Below are 22239 nucleotides of genomic sequence, written 5' to 3' on the forward strand. Positions count from 1 at the left end.
TCATGAGCACGAGCCAATTTTATGTGCATAGAATACAGTGCTGCATGAAAGTATAGCTAAATATGGATTCTATGGTGAAGCACTATGAGTTTTTTTTAATCTTTTAGTTTAATTATTGATTTAAATGGGGGGTGGGGGTGGGGGGTGCACTTAATCTTATGAGCTAGCTAGCTTTTTCTTTTGTTTCCAATAAAGTTTTTTTCACATTAAAAGTCTCATCGAGTCTAATCAGTGGGACAAACTCTTATTGTGAAACACTGCTCAACTCACAGAAAGATGATTCAGTTCATTTGTTCAGTCTCACCAGAAAACAGAAGAAGTCACTACTACTGAAATGCAACAGCCAGATGAACAGAATCAGCTTTCTGGGATTTCCTTACTTGGATTTATCTGCTCTAACTTACATCAATTCAGCAATTGCAGAACAAAAAAAAGTCGCAGGGTTGGGAGGTAGGTATTCCACTGATTCCACTGTTTATTTAATTAAGAGCTTTTATTTGTGACTGTTTATGAAGCAATTTTAAAGGTTTTATTATTGTTGTATTTTTCTTCACGATGTATCTGCCATATTTGCTTTAGATAGCAATGAGTCAAAATTTAAAAAAAGACAAGGTATCTTTAAATCTATGTAAAAAGAAATGCTCCAGCTCGTATCCAGACATATCTAAGTTGATCTTTACAGCTCATTAGAATGCCACTGATATTTCTTCACAGTAGTCTGTGGCTGGTCTGAGCCTCTGGTCTCAATGAGGAAGTATGCCTGGTCTGAGCCTCTACAAACGCAATGCTACAGAATAAAAAGAAATCATTCCGATCTTGTCTTGTACCAAAGCTTATACCAGAAATCGTTCTTCACCTGCTGAAAATGCCGGAGAACACAGTTTGCAAAGGGTAGGTCTAATTTTTCCTTTAATTTCAAACATGCTAATGTGAAAGTATAACACAGGCTGAAGGCTCACTGTGGTTTTTTAAATGGAAAGCTTGTCTGGATGATTCACTCCATAGCAGGGCATATTACAGCCAGTTAATGGGTTGAGTAGCAGTGCACAAATATATCACCCCCTTATATAGTGACCGTAATATTTACTCGGATATGCTATGATGCCTACAAACCCTTCATTTTACAACAAAGAAATAATATTAGTAAAACTACTGACTTATGTGCCTTTATTTTTGACTTCAAATAGATCTACTGCATGTTTTTTTTCTTGTTGTGAACTATTTGTGTAATAACATTTCTTTTAAATGTATTTTAATGTAATGTTTGTATGTAAATGTATGTAATACTGTGTAAGCATCTGACATTAAGTGACAACAACTTATGGACCTAAGGGTATAAATAATGTGTATCGGTTTCCATTCTGGGTTACATGTGAAGAGTAGTTTGGGTTTCACTTTATTGAATAAGGCCACATATTCTGTCTCATTACAGTAATACTTATTCAGTTTGTGGTAACATTCCTAACAGGAGCTTATTTTCTTGGTAGTCTTATGACTCCATTATTACAAGTACGTCCACATTATCCTGAGATAGGAAGAGGCAAAATGTTTCTCAGTTGCTCCAGCAGTGGACAGCTAAGTGCTATTTAGAAGATCAATAACACTTTAACTCATTTGCAGTAAAAAATAAATAAATAAATAAAAAGACACTCAGTCTGAGTGTCTGACAGTCAGTTAAGATTTTGCATGTGATGCCATGTGCAAATCCCTCAAGAGCTGTTCGCTATATTGAACAAGATAATCAGTAACAGTCAAATCCAATAAATGATACATAGTTTACATCGAAATGATCACTGCTTTTTTCCCCCACAACACCTATGCTGTGCTGCTGGGTGCTGCAATCATCAAGACTGAAAAATCATCTTTCTTTTTATCACTTCTCTGCTGATTTGGTCAGCTATCAGCTATCAGTTATATTTTTATTTTCTCTTTCACGTTTTTTCCTTTCTCGTGTTCTCTATTTACCTCAACCACCACTACTCTCCCCTGCTCATCTCCACCTTGTAAGGGTTTAAAAACTGAGCTTTAAAATGAACAATGGTGATAAAAACCGAGAGAGGCCGACAGTGATCACTGACTGTTTTTAGGGGCTTGTTCAGATTAAATAGAACAAGATACAAAACATTAAAACATGTTAAAAACACAACAGCCTTAATAAACATTTATTTTACTTGCAGGGAAGCAATGGCATAAACACTGAACGTCTGCGCGAGTGCTCGCCGAGGCAATACTGACAGTTTCGCTTTTTCCAACGTTATCCTTGAAACAGATATGTGTGTGATACTCTTACTGAAAAACAGTTAACTACATGATGTACTAGTTAGTACATGATTTTAACTGTGCTTTGGATAACTGATCCCATATGGAAAAGATATATATAAATCTTATATAAAGATATATATAAAGTTTGTATCTGTATCTGGATAGCAGAGGAGCTACAACAAGGTCTGAGGACAGATGAGGACAGGTTAGAGCGAGAGAGAGAGATTTCTTCAGATTACTGAAAAGAGTGTTGAATAGCTTACATTTCAGAATGTGTTTATTAATTCTTTCTATCATTTCCCTCCTGTTTATGCTACACTACCACATTGTAGTTTACAAAATGCTTTATTTTTCTGCTAATACATCATGCTTATCTCTTATCTGTCTGGGTTTTTCAATGAAGTGTTGTTAGGTATTATTCTACCACTCTACAGCTTGGGTTAACTGCTTAAAGTCTGAGAGGGTGAATAACTTAAGAGGCATGATCAGAAAAGCTAGTGCACAGGTTCCTTTCCATTCAGAGGGGAATCTAGTTCTCAGCTAATGAAAAGCAACCATTTCCAGTGGTATGGTGAGGTGAAGTAGCGCCACACACCAACAGACATTAGCTTGGGAGGCGCTCAAAAACACATCTAACAATTGCTTTGTGTCAGTGTAACCTGTCTATTCCTAATACCTCGTCAGCATTTGTTATGTTTAGGGGCATTACTCCTGTGTGGTGTGTGTGGTGCAGTGTTAGCTTGAGGTGTAGATAAAGTAACTGTCAGTTATTTCTATCTTAAACAATGCAAATGGACTCTTGCCTGACACCCAAATGCCTAATGTCTTATTTCAACAATTTTAAAGATATTATGACCTCCTTTCTTTACAGTGGTGAGGTGACATTTTATTCTGTCTTGTCTCTTATATATGTATATATATATATATACATATATATACTGGAACAAGAAGGCATCGGTGGGCAAGACACGAAAACAGGGCGTTGTTGGAATGCTACTACGCAAGTAACCCTGGCGGAAGTGGTTACATGAATAGGATGAGGGACCTATGGATTCGATACCCAACATCCACAATGACGGCGAAACAACTAGTAGCTCAGTGTTCCAACATTCGAAAGAAGGGACTGCTCTCACAGCTAGAGACTGACGAGGTACAACATAAATGCTATGGCAAGGGGGAGCCAGGACGCCAGGTCAGGGGGAGATATCATCACCCCCACCCGAGATTGGGTACAAAGCCCCAAGTGCGATAGGAGAAGGATCGTTGAGTGCGAGAGGAACTGGCCTGAAAGATAGGATCATGGCCAAGTTTGAAACCTGGATCCCCCGTAGCCGGTTACCAAGATTACGTGAAGTACCCTCAGAAGGTCTGCTCGATGATGTTAATGCAGCACTATGGATGATATCTACAGCCACGCTTACCGAGACTAACAAGCTGATCTACAATACGGCAGCAGTGATCAGTGAGATGCTTGGCTATAAGTTGAACAGCCACAAGGAGCAGTATCCTCCATGGAGAAGGAGGCTAGAGGGCAAGATCAAAGTAGCACAGAGGGAGGTTAGCCAACTAACGGAGTTGCAGAAAGGTGCGACAAAGAAGGTGCATAAAAAATACAGTAAGCTGTCCATACCTGAGGCCTTGGAAACTGCCAAACAAAGTGTCATGATCCTGGGTCCTTTTGACCCAGCGTTTTGTGTTTTCTATTAGTGTGATTTTGGTTCTGTTGTTCCTCCTGTTTAGTGTTATTCTGTTCTGCCCATCTATTCCTGTGTTAAGTCCACGTTTCCTAGTCTGTGTCTTTGCGTGTATGTGTTTCCTGTTTTATTGTGAAGGTCTGCGTCTTATGTGAGTGTTTTCAGTTTCCCTCCCTAGTCTCGTCACGTTAATCAATCCCAGCTGTGTCCCCCACCTGTGTGTAATCTCCCTGTGTTCTCTGAGTGTTTTTAAGTCGTGTCTTCTGTCTTAGTCGTTGCTGGTTTGTCTGTGTTGTTTCCCCTCGGTCTCCCCGTATGTATTTCCCCAGACCTCCCTGCATCTTTGTTTCTGGTTTGTTTTGTTAGTTTTACCCAGTTTAGGTTTTCCTGTTTCACCTTCACCCATGCCATTGCTGTTTGTATTTTCACCAGAGCTGCCGCATTTTGGGTCCTATCTCCAATTCCACACGTCTGCCACACCGGATGTGACACAAAGAGCCTTGGCCAGCCACTTGAGGAGGTACACCAGAGAGATCGAAGGCAGGAGAATAAACCAGCTGTTCTCCACAGAACCAGCAAAGGTGTACTCTCAGTGGCAAGGGAACAATAAGAGAACAGCACCACCAAGGCTGGAGACGGAGCAATACTGGAAGAGCATATGGGAGAAGGACGCAACCCATAACGGCAATGCTCAGACCACAGCAACCTCCCCGAACAGGGTCCAGTAACCATCACAGTGGCAGACATCCAAGCAAGGGTCTCTAGTATGAAGAGTTGGACAGCACCAGGCCACGACATGGTTCATGCCTACTGGCTGAAGAAGCTGACTGCACTCCACGAGCGTCTGGCAGCACGAATGAACCAGCTGCTAGTTGATGAGAGACACCCGGAATGGCTAACCGAAGGTCGGACGGTCCTGATCCCCAAGGACCCCAAGAAGGGACCGGTCCCATCCAACTACCAACCAATAACCTGCCTCAGTACTACATGGAAGCTCCTGTCAGGCATCATTTTGGCTAAGATGAACAGGCACATGGGTCAATACATGAGCGGGGCACAGAAAGGGATTGGCAAGAATACCAGAGGCGCAAAACACCAGCTACTGGTAGACAGAACAGCCAGCCGAGACTGCAAGACCAGGCTGACCAACCTGTGCACTGCCTGGATTGATTACAAGACTCAATGCCCCACAGCTGGATACTGGAATGCCTAGAATTGTACAAGATCAACAGGACCCTAAGAGCCTTCATCAGGAACTCAATGGGGATGTGGCGTAAAACACTAGAAGCCAACCTCAAGCCCATAGCACAAGTCACCATCAAGTGTGGGATCTACCAAGGAGATGCTCTGTCCCCACTGCTGTTCTGCTTAGGCCTGAACCCCCTCAGTGAGATCATTGACAAGACTGGCTACGGATACCGACTACGGAACGGAGCAGTTGTCAGCTACCTCCTGTACATGGATGACATCAAGCTGTATGCCAAGAGTGAACAAGACATTGATTCACTGATCCACACCACCAGGATATACAGCAATGACATTGGGATGTCATTCGGGCTGGAGAAGTGTAGTCGGATGATAACAAAGAGAGGGAAGGTAGTCAGAACTGAGGGGATTGAGCTACCAGAAGGCAACATTGCAGACATAGAGGACAGTTCCAAGTACCTGGGGATCCCGCAGGCGAATGTGAACCATGAAGAGGCCACTAGGAAAGCTGCAACCACCAAGTACCTGCAGAGGGTCAGGCAAGTCCTGAGGAGTCAGCTGAACGGTAAGAACAAGATCCGGACTATCAACACCTATGCCCTGCCCATGATCAGGTACCCAGCTGGTATAATAAGTTGGCCAAAGGAGGAGATAGAAGCCACTGACATAAAGACAAGAAAGCTCCTTACCATGCATGGAGGGTTTCACCCCAAGTCCAGCACCCTGAGGCTGTACGCTAAGCGGAAGGAAGGGGGCCGGGGATTGGTGAGTGTCAATACAGTCCAGGATGAGGGAAGAAAAATCCATGAGTATATCAGAAAGATGTATGGCCTGAAAGTCCCTTAGGGTTGTCGAGAATGACCGAGCTAAGATCCTGTGGGACTTTCATATACAGACGGACAAACTGATGATGGCTAACCAGCCAGACATTGTAGTGGTGGACAAGCAGAGGAAGACGGTTGTGGTGAGAGATGTAGCGATACTGAATTACAGCAATATCAGGAAGAAGGAACACGGGAAGCTAGAGAAGTACCAAGGGCTCAGAGGAGAGCTTGAGAAGATGTCGAGGGTGAAGGTAACAGTGGTCCCAGTTGTAATCGGAGCACTCGGTGCAGTGACTCCCAAGCTAGGCGAGTGGCTCCAGCAGATCCCAAGAATAACACTCAAGATCTCCGTCCAGAAGAGCGCAGTCCTAGGAACAGCACATATACTGCGCAGGACCCTCAAGCTCCCAGGCCTCTGGTAGAGGACCTGAACTTGAAGGATAAAGACCAAGAGTGCGGATGTTATTTTATAGATATTATTTTGTTATTATCCATCTCAGTGTGTTTTCCTCTGAAAGTATTGTTGTCACAAGAGGATCTGAACTTAAAGACCGCTCCCAGGGGCGAGAGGGGAATTTCTTCTATACTAGCTTCTAGTTTTGCTTGACAGTGTGTAGAATAAACCTGATGGCACAATCTCCTAGAAAACTTAATTAACCGAATGATTTTTAGGGCAGTGAGCAAAAACAAAGCTGGCTGAGCCCAAAGTAGCTGGAAACCTGTGTGCTTATTCCAATAAACATAGCAGTATTTTCTCAGTATGTTTTACTTCATAAATTGATTTATTGCGAGCAACAGAACTGTTATCAGGGTAAGATAACAGAGATTTACAGAAAAATACTTTTGGTGACAAATCATTTATAAAGGTGTGTTGGTTTGACACACACTCAGGCAAGGCAAGGCAAATTGTATTTGTATAGCACACTTTCAGCACAAGGCAATTCAAGGTGCTTTACATGATTAAAATAAAACACAAAAAATAAAACATAAAACACTATAAAAGTAAAATACAAGAAAACATTTACAAGAATGCATTTACAATAAAACAATAATCAAGACAATAATTTATATGAAAAAATTAAAACAAACAGGTAGAGAGCCATAATAGGATCAGTTACTCATAAGCAAGTCTAAATAAGTAAGTTTTAATTTTAGACTTAAAAGAGTTCAGTGTCTCTGCAGCTTTGCATTCTCCCGATAGTGTGTTCCAGATGTGAGGAGCATAGAAACTAAAAGCTGCTTCTCCATGTTTAGTTCTGGTTCTAGGGACGGTCAATAAACGAGAGCTGGAGGACCTGACTGATCTAGATGATTTGTACCATGATAGTAGATCCCTAATGTACTCTGGTGCTAACCCATTCAAAGATTTAATAACAGCACTTTAAAGTCTATTCTCTGAGCTACAGGGAGCCAGTGTAATGACTTTAGAACTGGAGTAATGTGCTCTATTTTCTTGGTTCTAGTGAGAACACGAGCAGCAGCGTTCTGAATCAGCTGCAGTTGTCTAATAGATTTTTTGGGTAAACGTGTGAAGATACTGTTACAGTAATCAAGGCGGCTAGAGATAAGTGCATGGATGAGTTTTTCTAGGTCTCCTTGTGTCATCAGTCCTTTAATCCTAGAAATGTTCCTCAGGTGATAGAAGGCTGACTTTGTTATAACTTTTATGTGGCCCTGGAGGTTCAGGTCTGAGTCCATTATTACACCTAAATTTCTGGCCTGGCCGGTAGTTTCTAGTTGGACCAGTTTGAGCTGATTACTGATATTTAATCGATCTTTTTTGGGTCCAAAGATAAGTACTTCAGTTTTGTTATTGTTCAGTTGAAGGAAATTATGAGACATCCAATAATTAATTTGCTCAATGCATTTATTAAGAGTTTGGATAGGTTCAATATCACCTAGTGACATTGAGATATAAAGTTGAGTATCGTCTGCATAATTGTGGTAGTTAATATTATTGGTGGTTATAATCTGGCTTAACGGGAGCATGTAAATGCTAAATAAGAGGGGCCCTAGGATGGAACCCTGGGGGACCCCGCATGTGATTTCTGTATTTTGTGATGAAAATTGGCTAATTGACACATAGAAGTTCCTGTTCTTAAGGTAGGACTTGAACCAGTCGAGTGCTGTACCAGAGAGTCCGGCCCAGCTCTCTAGACATTCCAGTAATATATCATGATCAACGGTGTCAAACGGTTCAGTAGTACCAATACTGTGGATTTCCCACGGTCAGTATTTATACGGATGTCATTAAACACTTTGACAAGGGCTGTCTCGGTGCTGTGGTGCCTACGAAAACCAGACTGATAAATATCAAAGCGGTTGTTCATTGTGAGAAAGCTGTTTAACTGCTGGAAAACAGCTTTTTCAATAATTTTACAGATAAATGGAAGATTAGAGATTGGTCTGTAGTTTTGCATTAATGTGCTGTCTAGGTTCTTTTTCTTAAATAATGGTTTGATAACTGCTGTTTTTAAGGCTTTGGGAAAGACACCTGATAGGAGGGATGCGTTAACTATTTGGATCAGATCCTCCCTGATGGCTGGGAGGACCTTTTTAAGAAAACCTGTCGGTAATATATCCAAGCAGCAGGTGGCAGAGCTTAGATTCTCAATAATTTTATCGAGGCTTGATTGATTTATTGTTTGAAAGTGAGTCATTTTCTCTGCATAAGTGCTAATTGGGCTTAACGTCGGTATTGGGGTTGAAACTAATGTGCCAATTGATCTTCTGATTTTCAAGATCTTTTCAATAAAGAAGCTGGCAAATTCATTGCAGGCCCTGGTGGAGCTTAGTTCAGGGGCTATTGCCACTGGAGGAGTAGTTAATCTCCCCACTGTAGCAAATAATGTCCTAGCATTGTTGTTGTTTCTATGAATAATCTCAGAGAAAAATGACTCCCTTGCATCCTTCAGGGCTAGTTGATACTTATTCAGCCTCTCTTTATATATCTTGCAGTGAACCTGGAGTCGAATTTTCCGCCATCTTCTCTCAGCACGCCGGCACTCTCTTTTTTCATTACATACCAGTGGATCACTTCTCCACAGAGACTTTTTTTTACTAGAGACAGTTTTAACCTTGAATGGTGCAATCTTATCCATCATGTCTAAGATTTTGGATAGAAAATCATCTGTCAGTTTGTTTACTGAATGTGTGTTGGTGGATGTTGGTGATTTAAACAAGGTGGAAGTGTACATCAGTTTAAAATATTCAGCTGAGTTTTCTTTAAAGAAGTGTTTTTTAACAGTGATCTTACTCTGATTAGGTATATTGGCTAAGATGTTGCTATCAAATGAAATGCAGAAATGATCAGATAATGCAATATCAGTAACGGCAATGTTAGAGATTTTTAGATCTTTGCTAATAAGTAGGTCCAGAGTGTGTCCTCGATTATGAGTTGGCTCACTAATGTGCTGGATTAGATCAAAGTTATGGAGGACATCATTTAATGCTTTTGTTCCGCTATCTTGAAGCTTGTCAGTATGAATGTTAAAATCTCCCACAATTGCTATCTGGTCATAGTCTAGACATATTGCAGAACAAAGATCATTGAAATCATTAAAAAAGTTTGTATTAGATTTTGGTGGTCTATATATGTTTAGAAATAAAACTTTGTTTGGTTCATTTATTTCAGTACCTAAATATTCTTTTTTTTTTTTTTTTTTTTTTTTTTTTTTTGCCTGTCCCATTTGGTTCTTTAGCCGTCAGAATTGTTGTCTGAAGACCAACAAGGATACCCAATGGATTTATTTTGCCAAATGGATCATCATGGCATTGCCGTATTGGTCCATTTGATCGACCTTTGTTTTTATTATTGATTTTATTTTATTTTCAGTTGTTACAGACGGGACAGACATGAGTGAGGGATAGGAAAGGGAGAAAGAAAGAGGAAGGAAAAGAAAAACAGAAGGGGAGAGGGACAGTGAGAAAGGGGGGAAAAAAAATATCTCCGGGATCACCTGTTGAGAGAAAAAGAATAGAAAACAAGCAAAAAAAACAAAACAAAGCAACATGCTATACACAACACCATCGCATTAATCTAGCTAAGTGTAAACAGCAGTAAATACTAAATATTGAATGTTGTTGTGCAGCACGCAGGACAGACAGCGCACAATGTGCTTTGAAGTAGCAGCCAAGAAAGGTGTGATTTAAGTCTACAAACAGTGAACACCTGTGTGCACACCTGTGTGGGTCGGCGCGCTTGTATTCAAATGGTTTCCCCATGTAATGGTCTGCAAGAGGATGTAGAGAGCCATAGCCCTGTCCCTCAGGGCATGAAGCAGGCATGGAGGAGATCCAGGCCCCAGACATCCAGAGGTCCCAGAGTGCAAGAGCCCAAGGAGGACCACCGGAGGGGCATCCGTGCCACCTTCATGGGAAGGGCTGAGGATACCCAGACGAGGGGTCACCCAGTAGCCACCGGGCAGAAACTAGAGGGGGCTGCACCGGCGTGCCCAGCAGTACCTAAATATTCAAAGGTGCTGAACTCACCTAGCGATACCTTTTTAAAGTTTAGTGATTGGTGAAAGATTACAGCAAGACCACCACCTCTTTTGTTTTTTCTGGTCTCACTAATGAAGTGATAATCAGTTGGGCAAGTCTCTATTAATACAGCTTGTTCTGAATTTCCGTCTAACCAAGTTTCTGAAAGAAAGAGAACATGTATATCATGTAAAATGATGTAATCATTAATTAGGAAAGACTTCCCTGATAGAGATCTAATATTTAGTGCAGCTGCTTTAATATTTCTTTCAGTGATTGAGAGATTATTTTTGCACAGTATTATATTCAGATTCTGTACTGTTCGATTATAAGTACTTTTAGTGTGTAAGGATCTGTTGCCTATAATAACTGGTATTTTGCTTTCAGTATATGAATGAGAGTGACCGGACACATTTTGGTGGGAATGATGCAATCTGGTAATGGCGTCCGGTCGGTATCAGATATCAGACTCAGTTAGGTGGAGTGGAGAGCCATATTGTTTATAATTAGTAGGTGGGTGTGGTCCCACTTTTGGTGTCAGACGAATCCCTCTGTTTATTTGGGTTTGAAGGGGTTCGGGAAACGACTTAAATGGTGATATGATCACTGATGAGGATGATGATGATGAAGGTGTACAGACATCAGCTGGTGAGTTTCTGCACAGAGTTGAACCTGCATATTTGGCTGGAGTCGCTGTAATCTCTGCTGGAAGTGAAGTTGTTGGGGGCTGGCATAGTAACTCAGCTGTTTGAGCTATGTCAACTGATGTGTTTCTGCACAGCGTTGCTGAAACTCTGTGTTTCTTTCGAGAGTCGTCAGGTGCCGTTGTTTTTGGGTCGGCTGATTCGTCTCTGGCAGGCTTATCACTGAAAGGTGCAAGTACGTCATGGTCACTGTGTGATACAGCTGGTTGGCGTCCACTGTGTGTCTCAGCTGATACTGACGTCTTTATCTCAATTTGAGAACAGGGCGATGAGTTCACGTGAGACAACAAGTTCAGAAGATAAAGCCTCTGACCTTTCTTATTAATGTTACGTTCATTTCTTGTAAACAGGTGCTTCCTTCCACAAAAAATTGTAAAATTATTTAGATATCGAATTGACCTTTCAGTACAGACAGTTTTAACAAACCTGCTGAACGATTTCATCCTGCTATATTCTTCATCGTAGGGCGTTGCTGGAATCGGTCCAGATATGTGGAGTTGCACCTTGTGGTTGTCAAAGTTCTGAAGTAAATCCAAAAAGTCTTTCTTTAAAATTTCGGATTTTTTCAAAAGAATGTCAGCAGCTCCAGCATGAACAACAACTTTTTCTAGCTCTGGGTTATTCTCAATAATTGATGAAATCCTCTCAGAAATTTCTTTTACTGTCATTGGTGGACAATTAAAGACACTAGTATTGATGCATAGCTGTTCAATTTCTTTGATTGATCCGTCATGAATAATAGCAAGTGCTCTCCCTCGCTTGCTGTTCTCTGTTCTCTTTGCCCATTTCGTGCGGCTTGTTTTATCTTTATTTACATTCTGGTGACCTCGCTCTGCAGCTGACAGTCTTTGCGGGCTGGACGGTGATGAGCTGAGAGGCGCAAATCTATTTTTTAGAGGAATAATCGAAGTTGTTTCTTGTTGGAGTGTCTTTCGATGTTCCTTTATCTTCTTCCTGGGAGTCTCCCGTCTAAGTGGGGGCCAAAGGTCTGATGAATGGGGAGTCCCTCCCGATAAACGTCCTCCACTCGGAGGGGTCCCACTCTGTGTTGATGGTATTGGTCCGCCCAGTTGTTGCTTGCCGTAAGCCACAGGCAGAGTTTTATTGCTTTTGCTTTTGACGTTCTCCTCAAGGCGTCGGATTTTCATTTCCATGTCGTGGATTCTTTGTAATAGTTCCTGAAAAGCCTCGTCAGAGCAGAGGTCCATCCTCTGATCCTTGATTCCGTGCGCGGCCTCCTCGCTGTCTCCCACGCGCACCCACGAACGCCACAGCTAATCGTCAGTAGCGCCAGCAGCAGGGCCAGCTCCGCGGCCAAAAACGGAGACCGCAGGAAGCTGGACCGACCAGAACCGGGGGCCGTCCCGGTCCCGACAGGCGAGAGGACAGAAGCACTCGGAACCGGAGCGGCTAAACGACAGCGGTAAGATTGTTACATTTTGTTGTTACCTCTTAGCCTCAGCTGACCTCGGCAGACACTCGATGGCACTCCTGTTTGCTCCACTCCAAACTTCCTTCCTGAAGAACCGCCTTATTTACTGAGGATTTCTGGGATTTCAGCAAGTACCCTCTGCCCCGGTTAGCGTAACTTTAAAAGGTTGTCAGTTTTGGCTTTTGCCCCGTTAAGTATGCTGCTTTCGTTGCCAGGGTTGTACAGTTTAGCAAAGACACATACGACCCCAGCAATGGTAAACACTGTATACCAGTGCAGCCTGGGAATGGCTCCCAGTCTGTGTCACACTTAACTGCAAATTGCCCAAAGGCCCCCCATTTCCCTGTGTGTGGTTTAGCCACTGAAATATGCGAGGTGACCAGTCCTTTATAAAATGGTTTATCAGGGTCGCCAAGTTTGTAGGTTGAGACCGCATGACCTGTTTCAACCCAATAAAAATGTTTGAGCAGCAATGTTGTGGATTTTTTGGTCAAAATTTGCCTTTCATACATTGTGTCAGGCCCAGTGAGTTTTATAATACATGGTGCATGCATTCCTGTCTCTGTAGGTACAGGAGCAATTTGCAATTTTGCCATTTAGTCCTGCCTGAGGAGGTTTATGGCGCACAACTGCAAACATACCACCTTGTTTTTATTGGGGTTTTTCTTCCTTTCAGTGCAGTCTTACGCTCAGTATGCACCCCTGCTGCAGTTGTATCAGTTTCCACCGCTATCCTTGCTTTGTCCTGACCTGCCTCTGTCTCTGATTTTCCTGTTTGACATCTAAAAAAAAATGGACAGGGGAGGTGAAATTGTTGGCTTGACAGAGCAGATGACGTGTGTGTGGCTGTGTCAACTGAGAAATAGATGCAATGGGGGAGGAGCTGTTTGTTCCTCTGTTAACAGGGGTGCTGCAGCTTTTTTAACCAGTTCTTCTCCCCCCTGATGTTTCAGGTTTCATGTTTTGGCTTTCATGTTCCATGCTCCTAGTGTTTAGTGTCTAGCATTTAGTTTTGCCTAACAGTTTCATACACATTCATGACACTTCTATGATCTAAGAAAGACTGCAGCTGCTGAAAACCACTTTCTCCAGTCCTTTAGATAGAAATTGAAGGGTAGAGATTAGTCAGAGCTTTGAAGGATCTGTCTTACTATTGTATGTTTAAAGTAGACTGGCACTGTCCCTGTGAATAATTTTTGTTTTTTAAATCAACTTTCATTTGCTTGAAAAACCTATTTTAAAATATGAGATCTCATTTGTTTTGCTTTTGCAGTGGGGCAATATGTACTCAAACTGGTAGGAATGCACAGCATGTTAAGTCATGTTGTGCCTAAACACGCACAAACACTAAAGGCATATCCACAGATAATCAAGAGTTGTCAGGACATGACATCAGAGCAGAATCTGTCTAAGGGTGCTCACAGCATGTCATGACCCATTTGTGCAACACATAAACCACACAGGCAGATCAACACGAAGAGCTCATTTTTCAACTTCTGCATTTACGTTAAGTTACTGAAGTTGATCAAATAATCCATTCTTCACCTCCCGAAAATGTCAGAGCTCCCCATTTCCAAAGGGTAAGTCTAATTCTTTGTTTTACTTTAAATATATTGACATAAAAATGTGAAACAGACTGTAGGCACACTGTGGAAAATTTCACACATGGAAAATGTTTTACTTATAGGAAATTATGTCCAGCTATGACATGGATTAGTTAGACTTATTACATCTTGAGTAGCAATGTATAAATATATAATTTTTAATTACTGACTGTAATCTTTGCTGAGGCTTTTATAGCAAACAGCAGCAAAGGCAAATGTCATTATGTAGCTGCTGTTGCTTCAATGCCTTGAAACTCTTTTTTTATAATAATATTCTAGTAATAATGTTATTTAAAACTACTGCATTGTGTTTATTTACTTTTAACATTTATCGAATTTGTCTTTTTTTTTTTCATTTTGTTACCTTTTTTATTTTTATTAAAAAAATATAAAATGTGTTTTTTACCTGTTTTGTAAGTGATATATTTAAACATGTTTTTAAATATTTGCTCCCCAGTTAATTTTGTCATGCACAAGCTGTCCAAAGACTGTAATACAAACACTGTAAACCAAATATTGTAAAAGAACACTGTACCATGTCTCTGGTTGTCTTTATAATATGCAGATTAATGATTCGAATGGAAAGGCTAGAACGCGTTTGCAAACGATCCCTTCAAATTGTGTTTAGCTGATTATAATTTCTCATTTGAAGGAGCCACACGACATGTAACAGAAATGGCGTATTGTCTGTTGCTGTGTACTTGTTTGTTTTTGTTGTTAGTTATATGAAAAGACATAAGTGATAAAGATGATAAACGATATACAGTTGGTAACCTTTTGTGGATTTTAGCAAATACATTTTCTTTAACTGAGCAGTGGTTCTATGTAGGAATGAATTCTTGTTTTCATAAATATGTACTCATCCAGTACTTGTCAGCAATGAGGTGTGACAGTGAGACACTGCTAAACCACGTGACCTTAGTTTCAGTTATAAACTAAAAATGACTAGCCTGAAAAGTCCAAAATACATCTGCAGATGACTTTTTGTTTCTATCCACTTCTATTCAGAGCTAAATGTGAGGAGTAGTCAGGGTGTCACATTAATCATTTTACATTGCTTTCATCTTGCTGATTAACTACTGAATAAATGCCTTTAGGGACATTAGTAGGTGGCACATACCTATATATTTTGTGCACTTACGGTAACTTCCTCAATTTTTGGTTGTAGTAACTCTGCTACTGCAAGCTTGTTGATGTTCCCCATACCCTAAATAGTACACTAAACCTAAGACTCATAAGACTGTTTGAGCTGCTGTTGATGACTTCTTGCAAACTCCCAAATAATATAAGTTATTCTTGAGACACACTGGGGCTTCATATAACATTAAAGAATTATATTCAGAAAATGTATAGATAACTTTCAAATGAAAATATGTTGATGTATTATCTGGTTCTACTTTACAAACAGGAAACTTTAAATAGTTGTGGTCACAAAACACAAGTCTACAAGGAAGTTGCAAATGTTGTGGGTATCTGACTGCCATACACAGAAAAGACTAACAAAGGACAAAGAGGACTTCACTCAGTGCTGAAAGAATAACTTTTAGTTATATCATGCAATTAAAGGAAGCATCCTAAAATTGATGTCCCAATAAATAAGACAGTTTTTTGTTTTTTTTAAATGTAATTACAATATTTCTTAATTTGCACAAAATAAATTCATCTGAATCTAAACACAATTTGATTGTGCTTGAAGCTACATTGTGTAAAATCTCACTGTCAGTTGTCAGTGGATTACAGATTGCAGTCAGATCTGTTTTCTTAGCCTTCCCAACTGCATTGCATAATCTTAGCTTTGGTGACCACTGTAAGAGAAACACAGTTTAGTCAGCCAACAGATATCAAAAAAATAAAATATGATGTTTGCAAGACACACTGTCTTTATACACATAAACAGGCTATAACATCAGAGAAAGTTTTGGTTCCTGCCTTAAAAAGTTGGGTTTCTTTTCTGTTCTGCCCTTAGCAATGTAGAAACCTCTGTTTTGTCAGTATTTATTGTTGTGTCTGGTTTTGGTTCATCCTTTACAGGTCCTAATTAAATGAAATGACTATGCATTATGTACATTTGGTATACCGATTTTCACAAACTGCATAAATACCCAAGTCAAATCTGCATGAGAAAGGATTAACTTTTCTTTTTTTGTTGTTTTTTTGTTTGTTTCTTTATTTTTTTGAAAAATCACTAACAATATATATATATCAATATTTTATCTCTAAATCTGAAACTATAAAATTCAAGCAAAAAAAAAAATAGTGTAATTAGTTTATGTGGCTTGTTGTCAGCTGTGTGGTGACGGGTGGGTCACATGTGAATTGTGTACAATTGTGTCATTGTAACAATATTGGGAATAGATAAACATGTATATGCATATTTCCATGTGTTAGAGCCCTGACTTGAGAACACGAAGTGAGGTTTTTTTTAAGTACCACACACTCTGTTAAATAACCTGAAAAAAAACCCTTAAGGTACGTTTAAGCTTTTTTCTCAATTCAGTTCAATTATTGTAATTTGTAGAATTTGATTTTTGAGTTTAGCAGAAATTCTTAGTTAACTCGTGTTAAGTCCACAATAAAGCCCACACAGCAGGTGCCACAGAGTGAAAAACATTGTGACTCTTAGAGTGGTGGCATGTGTCTGATGTGAAAGCAAAAGTCAAAGTGCTTTCTCATTTCAGCCCAGCAACAGTGAGCTTCACCACAGCCCTTCACTTGTTCCACATTGCGTCAGCCTTATTCCAAAATGGATGGAATTCATGTTTCACCTCAAAATTGTACACACAGTACCCCAAGTACAAGCAAATTTATTAAAAAATCAAAAACATAAATGAATTTAATCCATTTTGGAATACAGCTGTAACATGACAAAATGCAGAACAAATGAAGTGCCCTGGATACTCTTAAGTGCTTCTGCAGTGCTGATAAATACTAATCACTTTAATTTCTTTGCAGTGAAAGGACTCTGTGGATAAAATTTAGAAGATGCTTGTGGTATGTGGTGCCTTTGATCATGGTTGGGACTTTAGTGATCTACAGCTCCATCTTCCAAGGATCATGGTCTTTAAACCCAAGGACATCCACCCCAAACTCAAGTACCTCTCACGACAGTGTACCTCCTCTAGTTGACGAGGTAAGTATATTCACTGGCCTCCATATAATCTGTGCAAAGGCAACACTAACAATATTATCTCTACAAATTAGTCACAAAAGTGATCAGTTGGTTGTTCGATGTTTTTCTGAACTAAAACTAGTTAACTAGTTAAGTTAAAGTCATCATGATGTAGTTGTGTTACTGTGATGTTTTTCATCTTATTTTATCCATTTATATTTAAAATATGTGAAGAAATACATGTTCATAATTATTATGTCTGTGACGTATCAAAGATTTCTTTTTAGCTAATTAGACACATAGTATATGTTTTATTAGTGGCAGCTCAGGGTTCTCTAATTTTCTGAAATGGGGTGGTCAAACAAAATTTATAGCATGGAAGATGGAAGAGCACCTTTCTGCTAGGAAAGGATCCTGCACTAGAGTTTGAGAAGTACAAGCTCTATGCTGAGGTCGGCCTCGTCTCAATCACAACTTCTTAGTTTCCGCGTCACTTCAGAAGAACTGAGGTGACAAAATTGAAGCTGAACAAGAGAACAGAGAAGAAATATGGGAGGTTTGTAATGAAGGGTTGTCATTTTATTCAGCTGTAACATCAGAGACTTGGTTTCTGCATTTTCAACATTTTGTCAGTATTGGTTTGTGGCTCTGGTTTGGTTTAATTTCCTGCTTTACATGCCCTATTTTAACAGCTCCTCCCATCTAATAAAGAAAATGACTGTGTTATGTACATTTGCTATACTAGTTTTCACAGACGGCACAAACAGCCAAGTCAGATCTGGACAAGAGAAGATTAACTTTTCTTTTTTTCTTTCTTTTTTAAAAACGTAAATATTTAATCTCTCATTCTGAAGCTCATTTTAGAAAAGATACAGAATTCAAATAGAAAATATGAATCTAGTATTATCAAGTACAATGCACAAAAATCCCCTTCTCTGCTTGCACAGATCTCAGTCTCATTATTCCTTGCAGTACACTGTGGCGTACCCACACGAGTACCATTTCATATTGGATGAACTGAACAGATGTCGGGAGGAAAGCCCATTCCTGGTTCTAATGATCCCGGTTGCACCCCACAACAGAGAGGCTCGTCACATGATCCGCAGCACGTGGGGGAATGTAACAACGGTGCAGGGCAAAGTGGTCAGCCACTACTTCATACTGGGACAGTCCAGAGAGGAAAATGGAGCAGAGACCATTGAAGAACAAGTGAGTGGCTTCAGTCCATTGTAGTAAACTTTCCACACATTTCCCTTCTTTATTATTATCAGGAATACATAGTACAGGGTGAATGAGCTACACCAGATGATTTAGAAAAGTCACAAGAGAGTTGGAGCAGAGGAAGGAAAGAAGGATCAGATTCCAAGCAGCCAAAGAAAATCCAGTACAAACACAACTTCCTTTACTTATAAGATTTCGATGTGGCTTGATCTGATTTTGGCTTTTCAGACCACTCTACCAAACATGTATCATGTTTGCTGTATCAATAAGTGAGTTAACTGAAGAATTATTACTAATTATTAATTTATTAAATGATGCTTTCAATTTCACTTTCTCAGCTGTTACGTGAAAGCCGGGACCATCGTGACATTCTCCAGAGTGACTTTTTGGACAGCTACCATAACCTCACCATCAAAACAATGCTTATGTTTGAATGGCTCAGCACCCATTGCCCCCAGACCTCCTATGCCATGAAGGTTGATAGCGACACGTTCCTCAATGTGCACCACCTTGTCGGGATGCTTTTAAAGGCCCCTCAACATCTCTACATGACAGGAAACGTGATAAGGTTTGCTTCTGTTCTTCGAGACCAAAACTCTAAATGGTTTATGCCGTTTTCCACCTTCCCCGAGTCAGTCTATCCACCTTATGCCATTGGACTGGGCTATGTGTTCTCTCTGGATTTAACCATGAAAATACTGGAGGCTGCTCAGCATGTCAGAGCTCTTTACATTGAAGATGTGTATGTGGGACTGTGCATGAGACATCTGGGTATTACACTGACAGATCCTCCTCGTAATGATATGTTTAGGATTTGGATGCCATCAGACACGGGCAACTGTTACTGGACTTCTGTCATAACAACATTGCTGCACAGCTCTAACCAGCTTTTGGACGTATGGAAATCTTATCAAATTCAAGCACAAAGTGGATGTTAAACACCTGCTTCTTACTACACTGCGATAAAGAGTTTTTCTATTTTAATAATTTTAATGATTCGATATGATCTTTATGTCCTCTGTTGGCTTACTGGTCCACGATGAAGAATGTAAATTTTACAAAAGCGCAGGGAGGGATTAAGATGTTTACACTGTCCCCATTCAATTACTCTGCACATTTTAATACATGCTGAGGTTTTATTCACCTTATAATTCTTTTTCCAAAAACGTTTACTGTAGTAGGATATACATTATTAGAACAATGCTGTTTGTGTTTCAGTGGATTAAACACCCTGAGACAATTTGTCATATGCAGGGAAACTCACACAGTATTAATAATGATAATGTTGCTGTGAGGCAGCAGCGCTAAACACCATATTAAATTTTTCCAATTTGGCCTGTGCACACAACCACGGCAGACTCTAAATCTGAGAAACCTGATATGATTGAAGTACCCACTTCAACTTAAGTTAACGCTGAAAGTTTGTGCTTCAATCACACCTCGACTGATTTATTTAAAACGCGCCGTGGTGCTGTACAGAGGCGGAATTACAAACTGTATCTGTGTTTCTGGAATGGGCACTTTATGGGTCAAAATTACAGTCAGTCCGATTGGTACTAAACCTGGTATAGGCAGGTCTGTCCTGGTACCGAAGCCACTCCCGTAATATTTGATTGATTTTTACTCAGGTCACACACGCTAACCTCACATTATAAAAAAGGCAAATTTTTTACATTGACGTGTCATCTGTTCCACGACTACGTAGTACTCAGTTGTCGCCAACTGACAACTAAAGATAGAAACCTATTTAGGCGCACATCTGTAAATAAAGTCTTATTTATATAAAGCGGCAGTGACGATAATGCTGTCACAGTTTGTTGCATTTGTATTTGTTTTATTGTCGTGTTCAGGTCAAATCTGATTGATTTACAAACTAAACACTGATAAATATTGTGTTTTACATCTGATTGCCTCAAGGCCTTATGACATCCTCCACACTATGCACTTGAACATATAAAAGCGATGAGCACCTCTTTCGTTGAATTTTGAGTGTTTTAATCAGCTTTGTTACATCTATGGCGTTCCCGGTCAAAAGCGATTGCCATAGAAAATGAATGGGAATCCACCCCTCACCCCTCTTGGCCTCTGATCCCCTGAAAAACCAACTGAATGACCACCAGTGTTGGGCAAGTTACTTTGAAAAAGTAATTAATTATAGTTACTAGTTACTTCTTCAAAAAAGTAACTGAATTAGTAACTGAGTTACAGTATTCTAAAAGTCATTAATTACTTGAAAAGTAACTATTGCGTTACTTTAAAAATAACGTTTAACCCTCTGGAGTCCAGGGTATAATCGGCCATTTTTAACTACTTTTGATTTTCCCCCCACATTTCACCTTTAAAAACAATTTACTTTGCCTTGTTTGGTATCAGTCTTTTCAGCACAACCTCACGTGTTTGAATGTACAGTTATGTTTTCATTTTGACATACTGTATTAACACAATTGATCTAAAATCAGACAATAAACAACATTTATAAACTGGTATATATCACCTTGTGTCTTTGTCTTTAAGCGGTCATGTGATTGGCTTACCTCAGTCAAACAGCAGCACTCATGCGATTGTTTTGCCCCCTTAGCTCCAGGTGTTGTGCTGTAGTGATGTGTCGGTCTCGAACGAAACGGCTCTTAGAGCTGGACCTTTGAAGTGAACGATGCGAGCCGGCTCCTTATCGCAAGCTGTGGGGATTTTTTTTCCTTTCTCTCACCCTCTCTCTCGCAATTTTTTTCCGCTTCACTCTGCACGCCTTTGTGCTGGGAAGAGGGGGAGTTACACTGGCAGTAGCACAGGAACAGAGCGGGAGGGAGAGAGAGAGAAAGAGAGCCAGGGACAACAACGTCACATTAGAAAGGTATAGTAATCATCCACAACTATTTTCAGTTGCAGATGATAAAGGATTCAGAAAGTTTATTCATGCAGACCCATATGACAGAGAATGTGCATGTTCTTTTTGTTTTCATATTTTAATTTATATTTAATTGTGTTGTGGTTTGCAGTGTTTTGTGTTGTTTCACTTTAAATTTGTTTAAAAGGAAAAAGCTGAAAATTTAAATAGTTAAAAGTTGAAATGTGAATAGTTGTTTTTTGTATTATATGATTTATTTATTATTTTATGTGGAGTGAATAAATAAAAGTATATTTACAGTGACCCCTAGAGACAAAGCACATACAAATTTCCAAGCACGTAAAAACTCCAAAACACGTACAAAAGACAACAGAAGTGGTCCAGGATGCTAGGGGCAGTGTTGAGCTTTTGGTACCTAGTGGCTACACAAGCCAGGAAGTACCAACGACCGGATTTGGTGTGTGGTAGTAACAGGTAAATGAACATTTTGTTTAATTATTTGAATATATATATGAGTGCTTGTGTATAAATACACAAACAACACAAATATGCTTTCAATTGTGTAATTTAAGTGATCTAGGTAGCTCTGTTTTGGAAGTTCAGTTAACGCTAGAAATGTGTTTTGGAGTTTGTATGTGTTTTGTCTCTAGGGGCCACCTTATATATTTATATATAAACATATATAAATAAAACCACTTTTTTTACATTAGTAATTCCTTTTGTGCATAATTTTATATTTTGGTTAATAATAAATTAATTAAAGCAACAAAACAACCTGAAGAGCCGGTTCGGAGCCGAAAGAGCCGGTTCTCTAAAAAGAGCCGGAAATCCCATCACTATTGTGCTAGACAGTGAT

At 39.9% G+C, this 22239-nt stretch overlaps 1 protein-coding gene across 2 annotated transcripts; it reads left to right on the forward strand.

Annotated features, from left to right (window-relative positions):
- The first annotated feature begins 348 nt into the window (after positions 1–348).
- Positions 349–21021, forward strand: LOC102788383 (beta-1,3-galactosyltransferase 2-like). 2 transcript variants are annotated; one of them, XM_035909887.2, is made up of 5 exons: positions 349–450; positions 715–891; positions 17161–17338; positions 18290–18526; positions 18877–21021. In XM_035909887.2, exons 2-5 carry the CDS (start codon positions 785–787, stop codon positions 19474–19476), a joined length of 1122 nt encoding a protein of 373 aa, XP_035765780.2. In that variant the 5' UTR covers positions 349–450; positions 715–784; the 3' UTR covers positions 19477–21021. The 2 variants fall into 2 exon arrangements, with proteins under 2 accessions (XP_035765780.2, XP_035765783.2); XM_035909890.2 differs by lacking the exons at positions 349–450; positions 715–891 and adding an exon at positions 14027–14184.
- Positions 21022–22239: the final 1218 nt, after the last annotated feature.

Source organism: Neolamprologus brichardi, chromosome 2, assembly GCF_056152115.1.
Source record: "Neolamprologus brichardi isolate AB-2024 chromosome 2, ASM5615211v1, whole genome shotgun sequence".
NCBI lineage: Eukaryota > Metazoa > Chordata > Actinopteri > Cichliformes > Cichlidae > Neolamprologus > Neolamprologus brichardi.